Source organism: Dichomitus squalens, assembly GCF_000275845.1.
Source record: "Dichomitus squalens LYAD-421 SS1 unplaced genomic scaffold DICSQscaffold_74, whole genome shotgun sequence".
In the NCBI taxonomy this organism is placed as follows: Eukaryota; Fungi; Basidiomycota; class Agaricomycetes; order Polyporales; family Polyporaceae; genus Dichomitus; species Dichomitus squalens.
In genome coordinates, this window is record NW_006766956.1 from 4,469 (window position 1) to 15,998 (window position 11,530).

The window sequence follows — 11,530 nt, forward strand, 5'->3', positions numbered from 1 at the left end:
TTCCGCTGCTACGCATCGAAGTCTGGTTACGCTGATGTAGAACTCATCCGACGCATCGACAACCAGGTTGGCAAGAACTCGCAGATTCTTACGGTTATGATGGCAATGCGGCAAGTCAACCCGATGCTGATTCCGACGAAATGGGAGCACTACCTGGATTGGGTACTCATGCTGGAAATGGAGACTCGTGGAAATCAGGCCAAGCTGTCTTCGCAGCAGCACACGACTAGTCGCCCCCCACGGGATCCTAACACCATGGACGTCGACGCAATGCGAAAACCGGAAAAACTGTCTAAAGAGCAACTCGAGTGGCTCGACAAAAAGCTCTGTTTCCGCTGTGGCAGGCACAAGTTTACGACTGGCCAGAAATGTCGGAACCCTCAGTACACGGGCTACTACGAGCTCCCGGACATGAAGAAGCAACCAGCCGCTCCGACCAAGGTACGCACAATGGACACGGCCGATGAAGACAAATGGGAGTACATTCGCAGGGCCCTCGAGGAGTTTGAGACCGCTAAAGGCAAAGGCAAAGGCAAGGCACCGGAAACCGAGACCGCCGCACGCATCGTCGAGGTCAAGGAATCTGAGGAGGATTTTCTGGAACGGGTACTTTGAAGACTGACCAAAGTATCCGACTCTGTAATCATAGCGTAGACCTAGAGGACTTTTTTGTTCCACGATCGAATGTTATTTATCTCGCATCAGCACGTCGCCCACGAAATTTGTTTGATCTCAAAGTTTCCCTCACTCAAGGTACGCATGAAGTTCAGTCAGAAGCCCTGCTCGACTCAGGAGCCTACTCTTGCTTTATCCACCACCGGTTTGTTCAAGAACATGGACTCACCCTACGACGCCTCTCTCGTGATGTGCGAGTTTTCAACGCAGACGCCACCGAGAATAAGAAGGGGTTAATCACACATTATGTCCGTTGTTTACTCCGTATCGGAGACCACCTTGCTTGGCAGTCGTTCCTTGTCACCGACATCGGACGACAAGATATGATCATCGGCATGGTGTTTCTACATGAACACAACCCCGAACTCGATTGGAGTGCGGGGAACATTGAATTCACACGCTGTCCATCAACATGCGCCCGGCACACAGTGCAGGACGAAGAACTACGGAGTTTGCAACTTCCCCGAGTGGAAGATGTTGCACAAGATCGGTACGGTGACCTCGGCCCTGAATCCTGGGAGAGCACCGACCAGTTTATTCATTGGGTGAACTTCTCAGATGACCTGAGTGCGCGTCAAATGCGAGCCAGGTTAGAAGAGAAAAAGGACACCAACTCTGCAACAAAAGGCAAACAGGATCGCGAATACTGGTCAAACCATGTACCTGAGCAGTACCGGCAGTATGGCGACGTCTTTTCCAAGAAAGCCTCGGAAAGAATGCCAACATGAAAGCCCTACGATCATGCAATTGAACTAGTCCCTGGGGCCTCACTCCCCAAGCCGGCCAAACTGTACCTGCTAAACCTCGATGAACGGAACTCACTTGAAGCTTGGATCACGGAGCAAGAAGACAAAGGCTACATTCGCACATCCAAGAGTCCTACTGCCGCCCCAGTCTTCTTTGTCCGTAAGAAGGATGGAAGTTTACGTCTAGTTCAAGACTACCGCGCATTGAATGCAGTCACGAAAAAGGACAAGTTCCCGATCCCCCGGATTTCAGACCTTGTGGACAGGCTCTCTCACGCATCGATCTTCACCTCACTTGACCTAAGATGGGGCTACAACAACATCCGCATTCGCGAGGGAGACGAAGAGAAGGCCGCGTTCATCACTCACAAAGGATTATATGAGCCGACAGTTATGACCTTCGGTCTGTGCAATGCACCGAGTTCATTCCAAGCAATGATGAATGAGGTCCTCAAGGAAGAGATTGCAACCGGGCACGTCGTAGTCTACATCGACAACATCCTCATCTTCACCGACGACCTCACTCTGCATCGCCAATTGGTAGAGCGGGTTCTGAAGAAGCTGCGCGACAACGACCTCTTCGTCAAACCTGAAAAGTGCAAGTTTGAGCAGCCCTCGGTTCACTTCCTCGGACTTGTTGTGTCAAAGGATTCCATCTCTATGGACGAGTCTAAGGTGCAAGGCGTCAAGGATTGGCCTACTCCGACCAAGGTCAAACACGTCCAAGCCTTCCTCGGACTAGCCAACTTCTACCGGTGTTTCATCAAGGACTTTGCCAAGATTGCACGACCGCTCACTAAGCTCACGTACAAGGACATCCAGTGGCAATGGGGGAGAAACAGGAGCAGGCTTTCGAAGGACTCAAAACCGCGTTTACGACAGCTCCAATTCTTCAGATCCCGAATGACACGGCTCCGTACCGGCTAGAGACAGACTCATCTGACTTTGCGACAGGAGCGGTCTTGGAACAACTTGGAGAGGACAAGCTATGGCACCCGGTCGCCTTCTACTCCAAGTCTCTCAATGTTCACAAGCGCAACTATGAGATCTACGACAAAGAGCTTCTAGCCATCATCCGGGCCTTGGAGGAATATCGACACTACCTGGAGGGACACCCGGAACCGATTGAGATCTGGTCAGACCATCTCAATCTCACCTACTTCCGGCAAGCACAGAAGCTCACACGCCGACAAGCCCGATGGAGTTTATTCATGTCTCGCTTCAACTTTGTTCTGAAGCATTGCCCTGGGAAGACAATGCTACGAGCTGACCCTCTGTCCAGGAGGCCAGATCATGAAGAGGGGGTAAGCAGTGATAACTTCGGACAGACACTGCTGAAACCCGAGTTTTTCACAATCAAAGCCATGCAACCTGGTCACGCCTCCATTGTCGACGACAAGGAACTGCTCGAACGCATCAAGAAGGCTCTCGAAGATGACAAAATGACGAAGCACTACAAGGAATTGCTAGCCAGTGGCCCCCGGGAGTTTGGAAAATACCTGCAAGACTGGAACATGGAGAATGGTTTACTGTTACGACGAGGCAAAGTCTACGTACCCAAGGACCAAAGCATCCGCCTTGACCTGCTCAAACTACACCACGACACGTTACTTGCAGGTCACCCAGGAAGGTGGAAGACCTTGGAAATCATTGCGCGCAACTATTGGTGGCCCGGCATGTCCGTCGACGTCAAGAAGTACGTGCAAGGGTGTGATACTTGCCAACGGAACAAGTCAGTCAGGAAACCACCGTACGGACTACTGAAACCGAACGAGATCCCCGCTGGTCCATGGGAAATCTGGTCAATCAACATCATCTCCCAACTACCGTCCTCAGTCGACAGACATGGCAACACCTTCACGGCAATTGTAGTAGTAGTGGACCACCTCTCTAAGCGCTCTCATTTCTTTGCAGCCGATGATCACTTCTCGGCAACAGAGGCAGCCAAACTCATCTATGAGCATATCCTGAAGCACCATGGTCTCCCCCGACAGATTATCTCTGATCGAGGAACACAGTTTGCGAGTGCAGCGTTCAAGGAGTTTTGCAAGTTACTAGGAGTCCGTTCGTCAATGTCTACAGCCTACCATCCACAAACTGATGGACAGACTGAGCAGGTAAACCAGTCGCTTGAACAGTACCTCAGGATCTTCACGGAACATCGACCAGATGACTGGGCATCCCTTCTATCCACCGCGGAGTTTGGGTACAACAATGCGCCACACGAGTCGACTGGCCTGTCGCCCTTCTTTATCGAGTATGGATACAACCCAAAGATGGCCTCCGTCATTCGTGAGGAACTGGCTTTCCCATCCCTCGAAGACGTATTCCACAACTGTGTGGAAGCAAGAGAACAAGCGCAAGTGTCACTCACCATGGCGGCTGAACGGATGAAATGGTACTACGACCAAGGCCTTGTGGATCCCCCCTTCAAGGTTGGCGACAAAGTTTTGCTCAAGGGATGTGACCTCAAAATCCGCAACTCATCGGCCAAGCTCTCAGCCAAGAATTATGGGCCGTACGAGATAACGGAGAAGATCAGACCAGTCGACTTCAGAGTCAAGCTCCCACCACAGAACAAGGTACACCCCGTCTTTCATGCTTCAAAGCTCATCCCCTACCATGAAGACGAGATCGGCAACCGCAATCCAGAGAAGCCTGACCCGATTGAAGTTGAAGGCCATGACGAGTTTGAGGTCGAAAAGATCCTAGACTCTCGCGTCAACCGTGGATACGTGCAATACTTTGTCAAATGGGCCGGCTACGATGTCTCTGAAGCAACTTGGGAGCCTGTACGAAATGTCAAATACGTGAAGGAGCTACTTGATGAGTTCCATGCTCTCCATCCAAATGCACCGCAACCAATCGCTCTCAACAACCCACGAACAGTCGTCCGGGAGTTTCAATGACATATCTGGTTTGAACGCTTCGCAAGAGCTCAGATCTTGAAGAGGGGGTAGTGTCACAGTTTTCTCGTGCCACGTGACCTGGGGGTCATGTGTACTGGGACAGACGCTCACCTTGACCGCGGACAACTTGTATCGGAATGTGGAGGAGCCAGGATCGAACCCAAGACCTTGTGGGGCCCAGGAGCGCCCATCATCACTCACGGACAGATGACTCCCATATTAGCAGGGGCGCTTACTCATCGGAGGGAACCCGGACTTAGCATGACTCAGGTATTGGTCATGAGGACACCATGTGACAGGTCAGGAGACAGGGCATGAGTCAGCGGACTCTGACCAAGCAAGAGTCAACAGGTACCTGGTCTGTGCACCATTGTAGTAGTATAAATAGTAGGGAGTCTGAGGTAGGGAACCTCAGACTTGATCTTCTCGTCAATCACCCATCTCTTTTGTAGGTAGCTAGCAGCCCTACCTCCTCACTGCCCCTTCTAGTCTAGGGAATACACCTCTTATCTCATCCCTTGCTGTGTTACCTCTGGTTGCTTCGCTTCTCAGCACCAACCTCTGCACCAGTAAGCTTTACCCTTGTTTGTTTTGGTGGCACAGCTCGTTGGCTGTGACAGAATGCTGTGCTGACAGCCTAATCCTATACATGATAACAAGTTCTATGTTGAGTTGTGCCCTCAAATATAAGTTAGCTATCATGGTGATTTTGCAGCTATAGAGGTGTGTAATGCTTGAGTTGAGAACTATGAGCTTGTTGAACTTGGACTTATCCGGTCCGGACTACACGAGGCTATGCATCTCCTAGCGCTTAGCTGTAGTCGCTTATGTAGTATGTTATCATATTTGAGACTCTCTGCTCGTGTACTATAGCTATGCTTCCGGACTCTTCTGGTACTGTCTAGGACAATCCGTACTACTCCAGAACGGTCTAGACAGGTCTATGCCTTACTCATCTCTTACTCATCCTATGGTGCGATATGTCACAATTCTTTCGTCATTGTATTATTCATCGCACTATGGTACATGTTGTCGCGGCGACTAGGCGCGTAGACCCGGGTCGACGTTTGGCGACGACCCCGTAGGCGAGCGGCAAGGAGCTGAAAGGGAAGAGATAGAGAGGAGGAGAGGGATAAACGCAACAAGAAACTCGACAGGGCAGAGCGGAGGCCGGCACAAAGGCACAAGACCTACGAAGCTAGTCTTCATGCAGATAGCGACAGACTAGTCCTAGTCCCAATGACCAAGTTATACATTAGCAATCGAAGAGAGATACAACGCTATGGTCACTCACCTAGTCCCAATGACCAAGAGGTCAAGATGGGGACTAGGGAGCGCCTAGGGGGGTCCTTATATACTAGAGGGGCTGCTTAGCAACCAAGGACAAGGCGCGAGAGCGAGGCAGTGAAGATGACAAAGGGAGAACAAAGGGTGAGAAAGAAAAGGCAAGGGCATGGCAATCACGGGAACGTAGCATGCGGCTGTGGGAACGTATCTACAGTGTCCAAACTGGGATGAGCTAGGAAAGGAAACGGTCCGGAAATGGAAGGTGGGCGTCAAAGGGAAGGGAACGGGCGGCAAAAAGGGGTGTCTGTCCAACGTCCGTGACAGAGGCCTGATCCCAGGCGGCTGTCGGGAGAGGACCGGTCCGGGGAGGCCTTGAGGATATAATGTCGTTGGCGCACTTACTTATACGTCCTTATACCTACTTTTATCTGTTGCTACTTACTTCGTCTCACAGCCATCCATATGTGTAATATAGGTTGTTGTACATCTAGCCCGAAGTGTGACACTTCCTTACTCAGTCTATCTCCCAATGTCACACCTGTGCAGGCAGCGGACAACGTCAGGAGCATTTCGAATCGCAAGAAGACAAACGAGCTATTGCTAGCCTACGCCGTCACTTAATACTGCTCGCTATAATCCCTATGTCTAGAAGCTCAACTATATTCATCTCTGATGACGACCCTCCCAGCAGCGGCACACAAACCTTCGTTCCATCTGAATGGATTGCCTACGGAAAGACATACCCTGCTCTTGAGACACCACCCTTCATCCTTGCTGCACGTCAGGCCGCTCTTACCATCCCCCCGGAATACAACACCCTCATGCCCAACCCCCACACTTCCGTGCTGCATTTGCTCTGCACAGATCTTCCCCCTCTATCGGCACTCACCTCTCAGAAGGCCTCACATGCATTCAGCGAAGATCCTCCAAACGAGACCCTTCGTACACTCTTCAGTGGACGTACATCAGTAAAAATGAATTTCTATAGAGCCGCATGCCACGGCGATGTAGGCTACGTCAGCTCTATAGCACAGGGCGCTAGATATGTAGACATCTGTAGCGCTCAGTAGTCAGCTCGGTTTTTGGGACTGCCTGTTGTGATCGGCAACCCTAGCAAGGCACATTTGTAGCAAGACCTGATACTTTGTAGTTGAAATTGAAGCAGGCAAAGTTTCAAATCTGCCCATTCTCATCGAGCGTAGCAGATGGATTTTGCGAAGTCAGCTCGCACCGGCCCTAAACATGGGCGTCTATACCCTGTTGCTCTGCCCGACGCCCTTGCTTCTGGGTCGTGCCTTGTACAATCCCTTCGCTTGCCTGTGTTCTCTTCTGTTCCTTATTCCTGCTCGCTCCGGGTTTCGTCTCGAACGTGATATGTTTTGCTTAAGTTGGCAAGTTGAAGATCCTTCCCGTAGCCTCCTACCAACTTAGCTGCTCTATGCAAATGACGTGGCATGTCCATCCTCTGTAGGTGTCTCGTATCCTCTCTCATCACCCCCTTTCTTACTACCAATATATGTTGAGCTGTCTCATCTGATATATGAGGGAGGTAGGTATGTCTGAGAGTCTGATATCCGAGAGAGGCAGGTACGTCTTAAGGTCTGCAGAGGTTTTCGACGTCTGTTGGCATCTACAGCAGGTATGTGGTCCTGTACTGGTGCACCCCCTCCCTCCCTGATTTGTAAAAACCACCTTTGCGAATTACACCTATTCAGTACAAATTAGCTCTTAATAGACACAGTGGTTGAATAGTGAAAAATAGTGCAAAATCAAGAGGTCCCCAAAAATAATTGCACTATTTTGCACTATTAATGCAAATTTGTGCAAAGTAGCACTATAGTAGACGGAAATAGTGCTACAGTAGACATTGATAGTAGTGGATAGAGTGGGTCCATAATTTCTGACTAGTGTAGAAATGATTAATATGACCTCAAAACCATCTGTTTATAAGCCCCAGATGCATTTCAAGTGCTGGAAAAAATATTATAAAAAAGTGTCCTCACCCAGTCTTGAACGCTCAACCCCACTTTCAGATAACACTCCTATTCTGAAGGGGTGCTCTATACCACTGCACCACCAGAGGTTACATAGATTTTCTCCACAGGTACCATATATATCCATCACTGCTGGACTTGGGCAAAGTGGTGACACCTCACCTTGAGATTCACCTGCTGAGGCTTGCATATGTGTAATGTCTGGGACTATGTATATAATATGGAGTGTGCTATAGAGTATGCTTCATGGTCTGAATGCTGTGCTGACAGCCTAGTCCTATACATGATAACAAGTTCTATGTTGAGTTGTGCCCTCAAATATAAGTCAGCTATCATGGTGATTTTGCAGCTATAGATGTGTGTAATGCTTGAGTTGAGAACTATGAGCTATAAATAAAGAATTGTCATCTTATTTGAGTCTCCCCTAAATGAGTAGTGCTAAAATAGCGCAAAATAGTACTACAATAGTGCAAAATAGCGAAAATTAGAGGTCCACGTTTGCAGTAGTGCTATAGTAGTATCATGTTGGCACTACATGGCACTATAGAAAAAGCGATAGTGAAGAGTAGTTATAACTAGTACCAAGTATACTAATTAGTGCTTAGTTGCACTACTGAAGAAGTGCGTCTGAATAGTAGCTCTAATGTAGATGTCATCTCTGCTAACACTTGCTAATATAGATGAGATTATCTGAATAGTGATAATTAGTGTCAATTCGCAAAGGCTGTTTTTCCAGATGCTCCATCCCCTCCCATTGGTACGTGTCCAAGCTGTCACCAGCTTCCATCCTGCCACGGTCGTAATTAGTGTGGCATGTTGTAGTTATCATTGGGTGGTTGGGGAAGGAGGGATCTCACTGGCAGTAGTGCCTACACGTCGTCGAATAGCATACTTGAACTGTATCTAGTTTGTTGTCGTGCAAATCAATATATTTTCGTGAATCATTCAAAATTGTCGCTGTTCTCTATTGCAATAAGAAGCCATCTATAGTAGGAATATACGAGCTACGGCGTATCTACATTGACCTACAGAGCTGTGGGCGGGCGCTATGTAGGCCATGTACCCCCGAGGTATGCTACGCGACTATCCCAGCTATGGCGTCTACTTAGCCCGATGTAGCATACTGATTTTTTTCTGATGTAGCGCCGGACATCTAGAGTGCCGTATGCGAGCTCCTCCTTGCGTCCTTACATTATACCTCTATCTACGACCTCTCCTGCATGCTATCCCACACTCGTAGTCAATATCAGCATGGTTACAGCGGTCCCCGACGAAAATCTGCTTTCAGGAGGCCTGATCCAGCGAATCCGGATAATTTTGGACCTCCCGATGGCCTGATCCAGAGTCCGGCCAAATTTGAGCGAAAATCAGGAGGCCTGGTCAAATCCGGACGAATTTGGCCTCAGACAAGGCCTGATCCGTCGGACAATTTTGGCCGGATTCAAGGATTTTGGATCATACATTTGGGCCTATTGCCGGGGGTCCTTCATGGCTTCGGTCATGACTGCGGTCAAAACAACGCTGGATAAATCCGAGTTGCAGATTAGCCCCTGTAACAGGCAGGAACGCGCGCTTAGTTAGGCGACCCGTCGCAGCATGCGTCAACATCGAAGCCTCCTCTCCCTACTGCCATCTCCTCCTTATTTTTTCGGGGCGTCGACGCGCTCCTTAATCTGCCAGTGTTCTTCAGCGATGCAGGAGCCCACTCACACCAAACGCGCAACAGCCTCCAGGAAGGGCAAGGAGAGAGAGGGCGCACAACCGGATATTGCAGACAGGATTATCGCCCTCAGGGGCAAGCAAGCGTATGCTCCACTCCTACTCGTCATATCCCAACATACTCACCTTCTCCACGCACCTCAGTACCGCGCCTGACCCGCTGATTCTACAGCTCCTAAGAGTCTGACGCTCTATCCGATTGAGCTAGGCGGGCGATTCCATGAACCGTATGTAATCATTTCTATGCCTGTAGAGGTCTCATCCAGGGCGAGGAAAAGTAAGCTCCAGTCGATGTTAGCGGAGAAAGGCCGTTTCCCTCTCCCTCATTGACTGCCTAGCACTCCATGAACGAAAATACAGTCGAGATCAGATGGCCAATCCCGGTCGGGACTTCCCAAGATGGAGTGCATCTCAAATGCTGTTGGGTAAGTGGTCAAATATAACCGATAATGCAACCCTTGTCTGCGTTCCCCCTGTGGGTAATGAAGTATTTTGATGAGAGCCGAGGGAGAAATCACCTAGGCCACTTTCACGTCGCTCGAGATACAATTGCCAGGGTGAGGTATGCGCGCGGAGAGCTTGCCACCTTCCTGGAGTGGCGATGATCATAGGTGTCAATGGAAACCACCATGCGGACGTTACGCCGGGTGCGGGGACCTCTTGCGCACTCGCTCGGGAAGAAGTGGAGTGCGATCCTGGGCAATCTCACCTCCACGAGTTCGAGCCTGTGTTTCGTGGCCCGGGCTCTGACAAATATAGCCTAGTGTATAGGAGCTAGGAAGAAACCGACGACCTTGCGTGCGCCGAACTGGCCCTTTGGAGGGCGGAATCCAGCCATGTCGGCCTGCCATCCCGTCCCTGGTCCATTTCGAGACATCGGCCGGTCATACAACGAGCTCGGGGACACTTGCACCGTCATGCTCAAGCAACTTGAGGACTTCAGCGAGCATAACGAGTCGTGGGATGTTATGAGCAAAGGCTGACGCAGCTATGTCCTGCGGAGCTGGGCCAGCATTCGGCCGTTGCGGAGCGCAAGACTGGGGAGAGAGTGAAGCGCGGCGATGGCACGACCGAAGGCGCTGAACGAGGGCAAGAAGACGTTTCTGAATGTCAGCACACGGATAGCGGGGAGTTGCGACAGAGCGGTGATGAGGACACGACGGGACGGGCTCGGTAGATAACCTGCAAACTCGCGGACGAAACGCGAAGTAGTTCCCAGGGAACGCGCGGCCATGTAAACCGGGGTTGAGATGCAGATCCTCTACTATTGGAGCGAGGTTATAGTTCCGCCAGATGTGTACAAGGTTACGCACCAAGGAGCAGTCGAGGATAATCCGAGATCGCAAAGAGATGATATCGACTGGCACGCTAGCGACGAGACTCTGAGGGCGGAGCGACACGGGGATGATGGTAACGGAGTAGAGACCTCGAAGATCAGCTCTGGTGAAATAGAAGCAGGCATGACTGCGAAGAGGGTGTCCTGTAGAATCCACAGAGTCAAGCTAGCAGTCAAAGTAACATTCATTCGGTGCGATATGAAGTGAAACTCCCCGGGGACCTAGGGACCTAGTGGTGCCTGCAAGACATGTCCATTGCCGTTACTTACGAGTAAGTAGATGTAGCTAAGCGCATCTGACTCCCATCACCCTCCTAAGTGCACCAATATGTCGCCGACAGCAGTTCAGTTCCAGCAGCTATTGATATCGTGTGTCGGAGGTGTTCACGCGCACGGTTCGACGTTGTCAAGTCACGCCGCGCAGTGATACCGCGGCCGATAAATGGTTTATCCGATAGCCCCGACGCAGGGCCGGCTCACTGACTACATACAAGTTCACAACAACATACACTAACCTCCACCTCAGCATCCCCTGCGGACGCCCCAGCAGTGTCCCAGCCGACCTGCATAGCGAGCCCTGCACCTCACGCGCGAACCATAGCCAGCCACAGCCAGCATGCCCCCGCCCACCCCGACCGCGCCCCAGTCCTTCCTCCAAATCCTCGTCAACTGCGACAACTTCCGCCTCCCACCCCCCACCGCCAAGTCCACAGAGCCCCTCGTCCCCTGGCTCCTCTTCCCCTCCCCCACCTCCCCCGCCGTCGGCCTCCTCCGCCCAGAGATCGTCGCCCAGCTCCACACCGAGAACGCGTCCTCTCCGTGTCCCTCGTGGCACTTCTCCGACACCGCGCTCGAACAGGGCAC

At 51.0% G+C, this 11,530-nt stretch overlaps 1 protein-coding gene across 1 annotated transcript; it reads left to right on the forward strand.

The window, feature by feature from the left end:
• Positions 1-11,282: 11,282 nt before the first annotated feature.
• DICSQDRAFT_174848 (uncharacterized protein) lies at positions 11,283-11,485 on the forward strand (the record flags this gene model as incomplete). The annotated part of the gene is made up of 1 exon (XM_007370708.1): positions 11,283-11,485. A coding segment is annotated over one exon (203 nt), but the record flags the coding sequence as incomplete, so codon positions are not given.
• Positions 11,486-11,530: the final 45 nt, after the last annotated feature.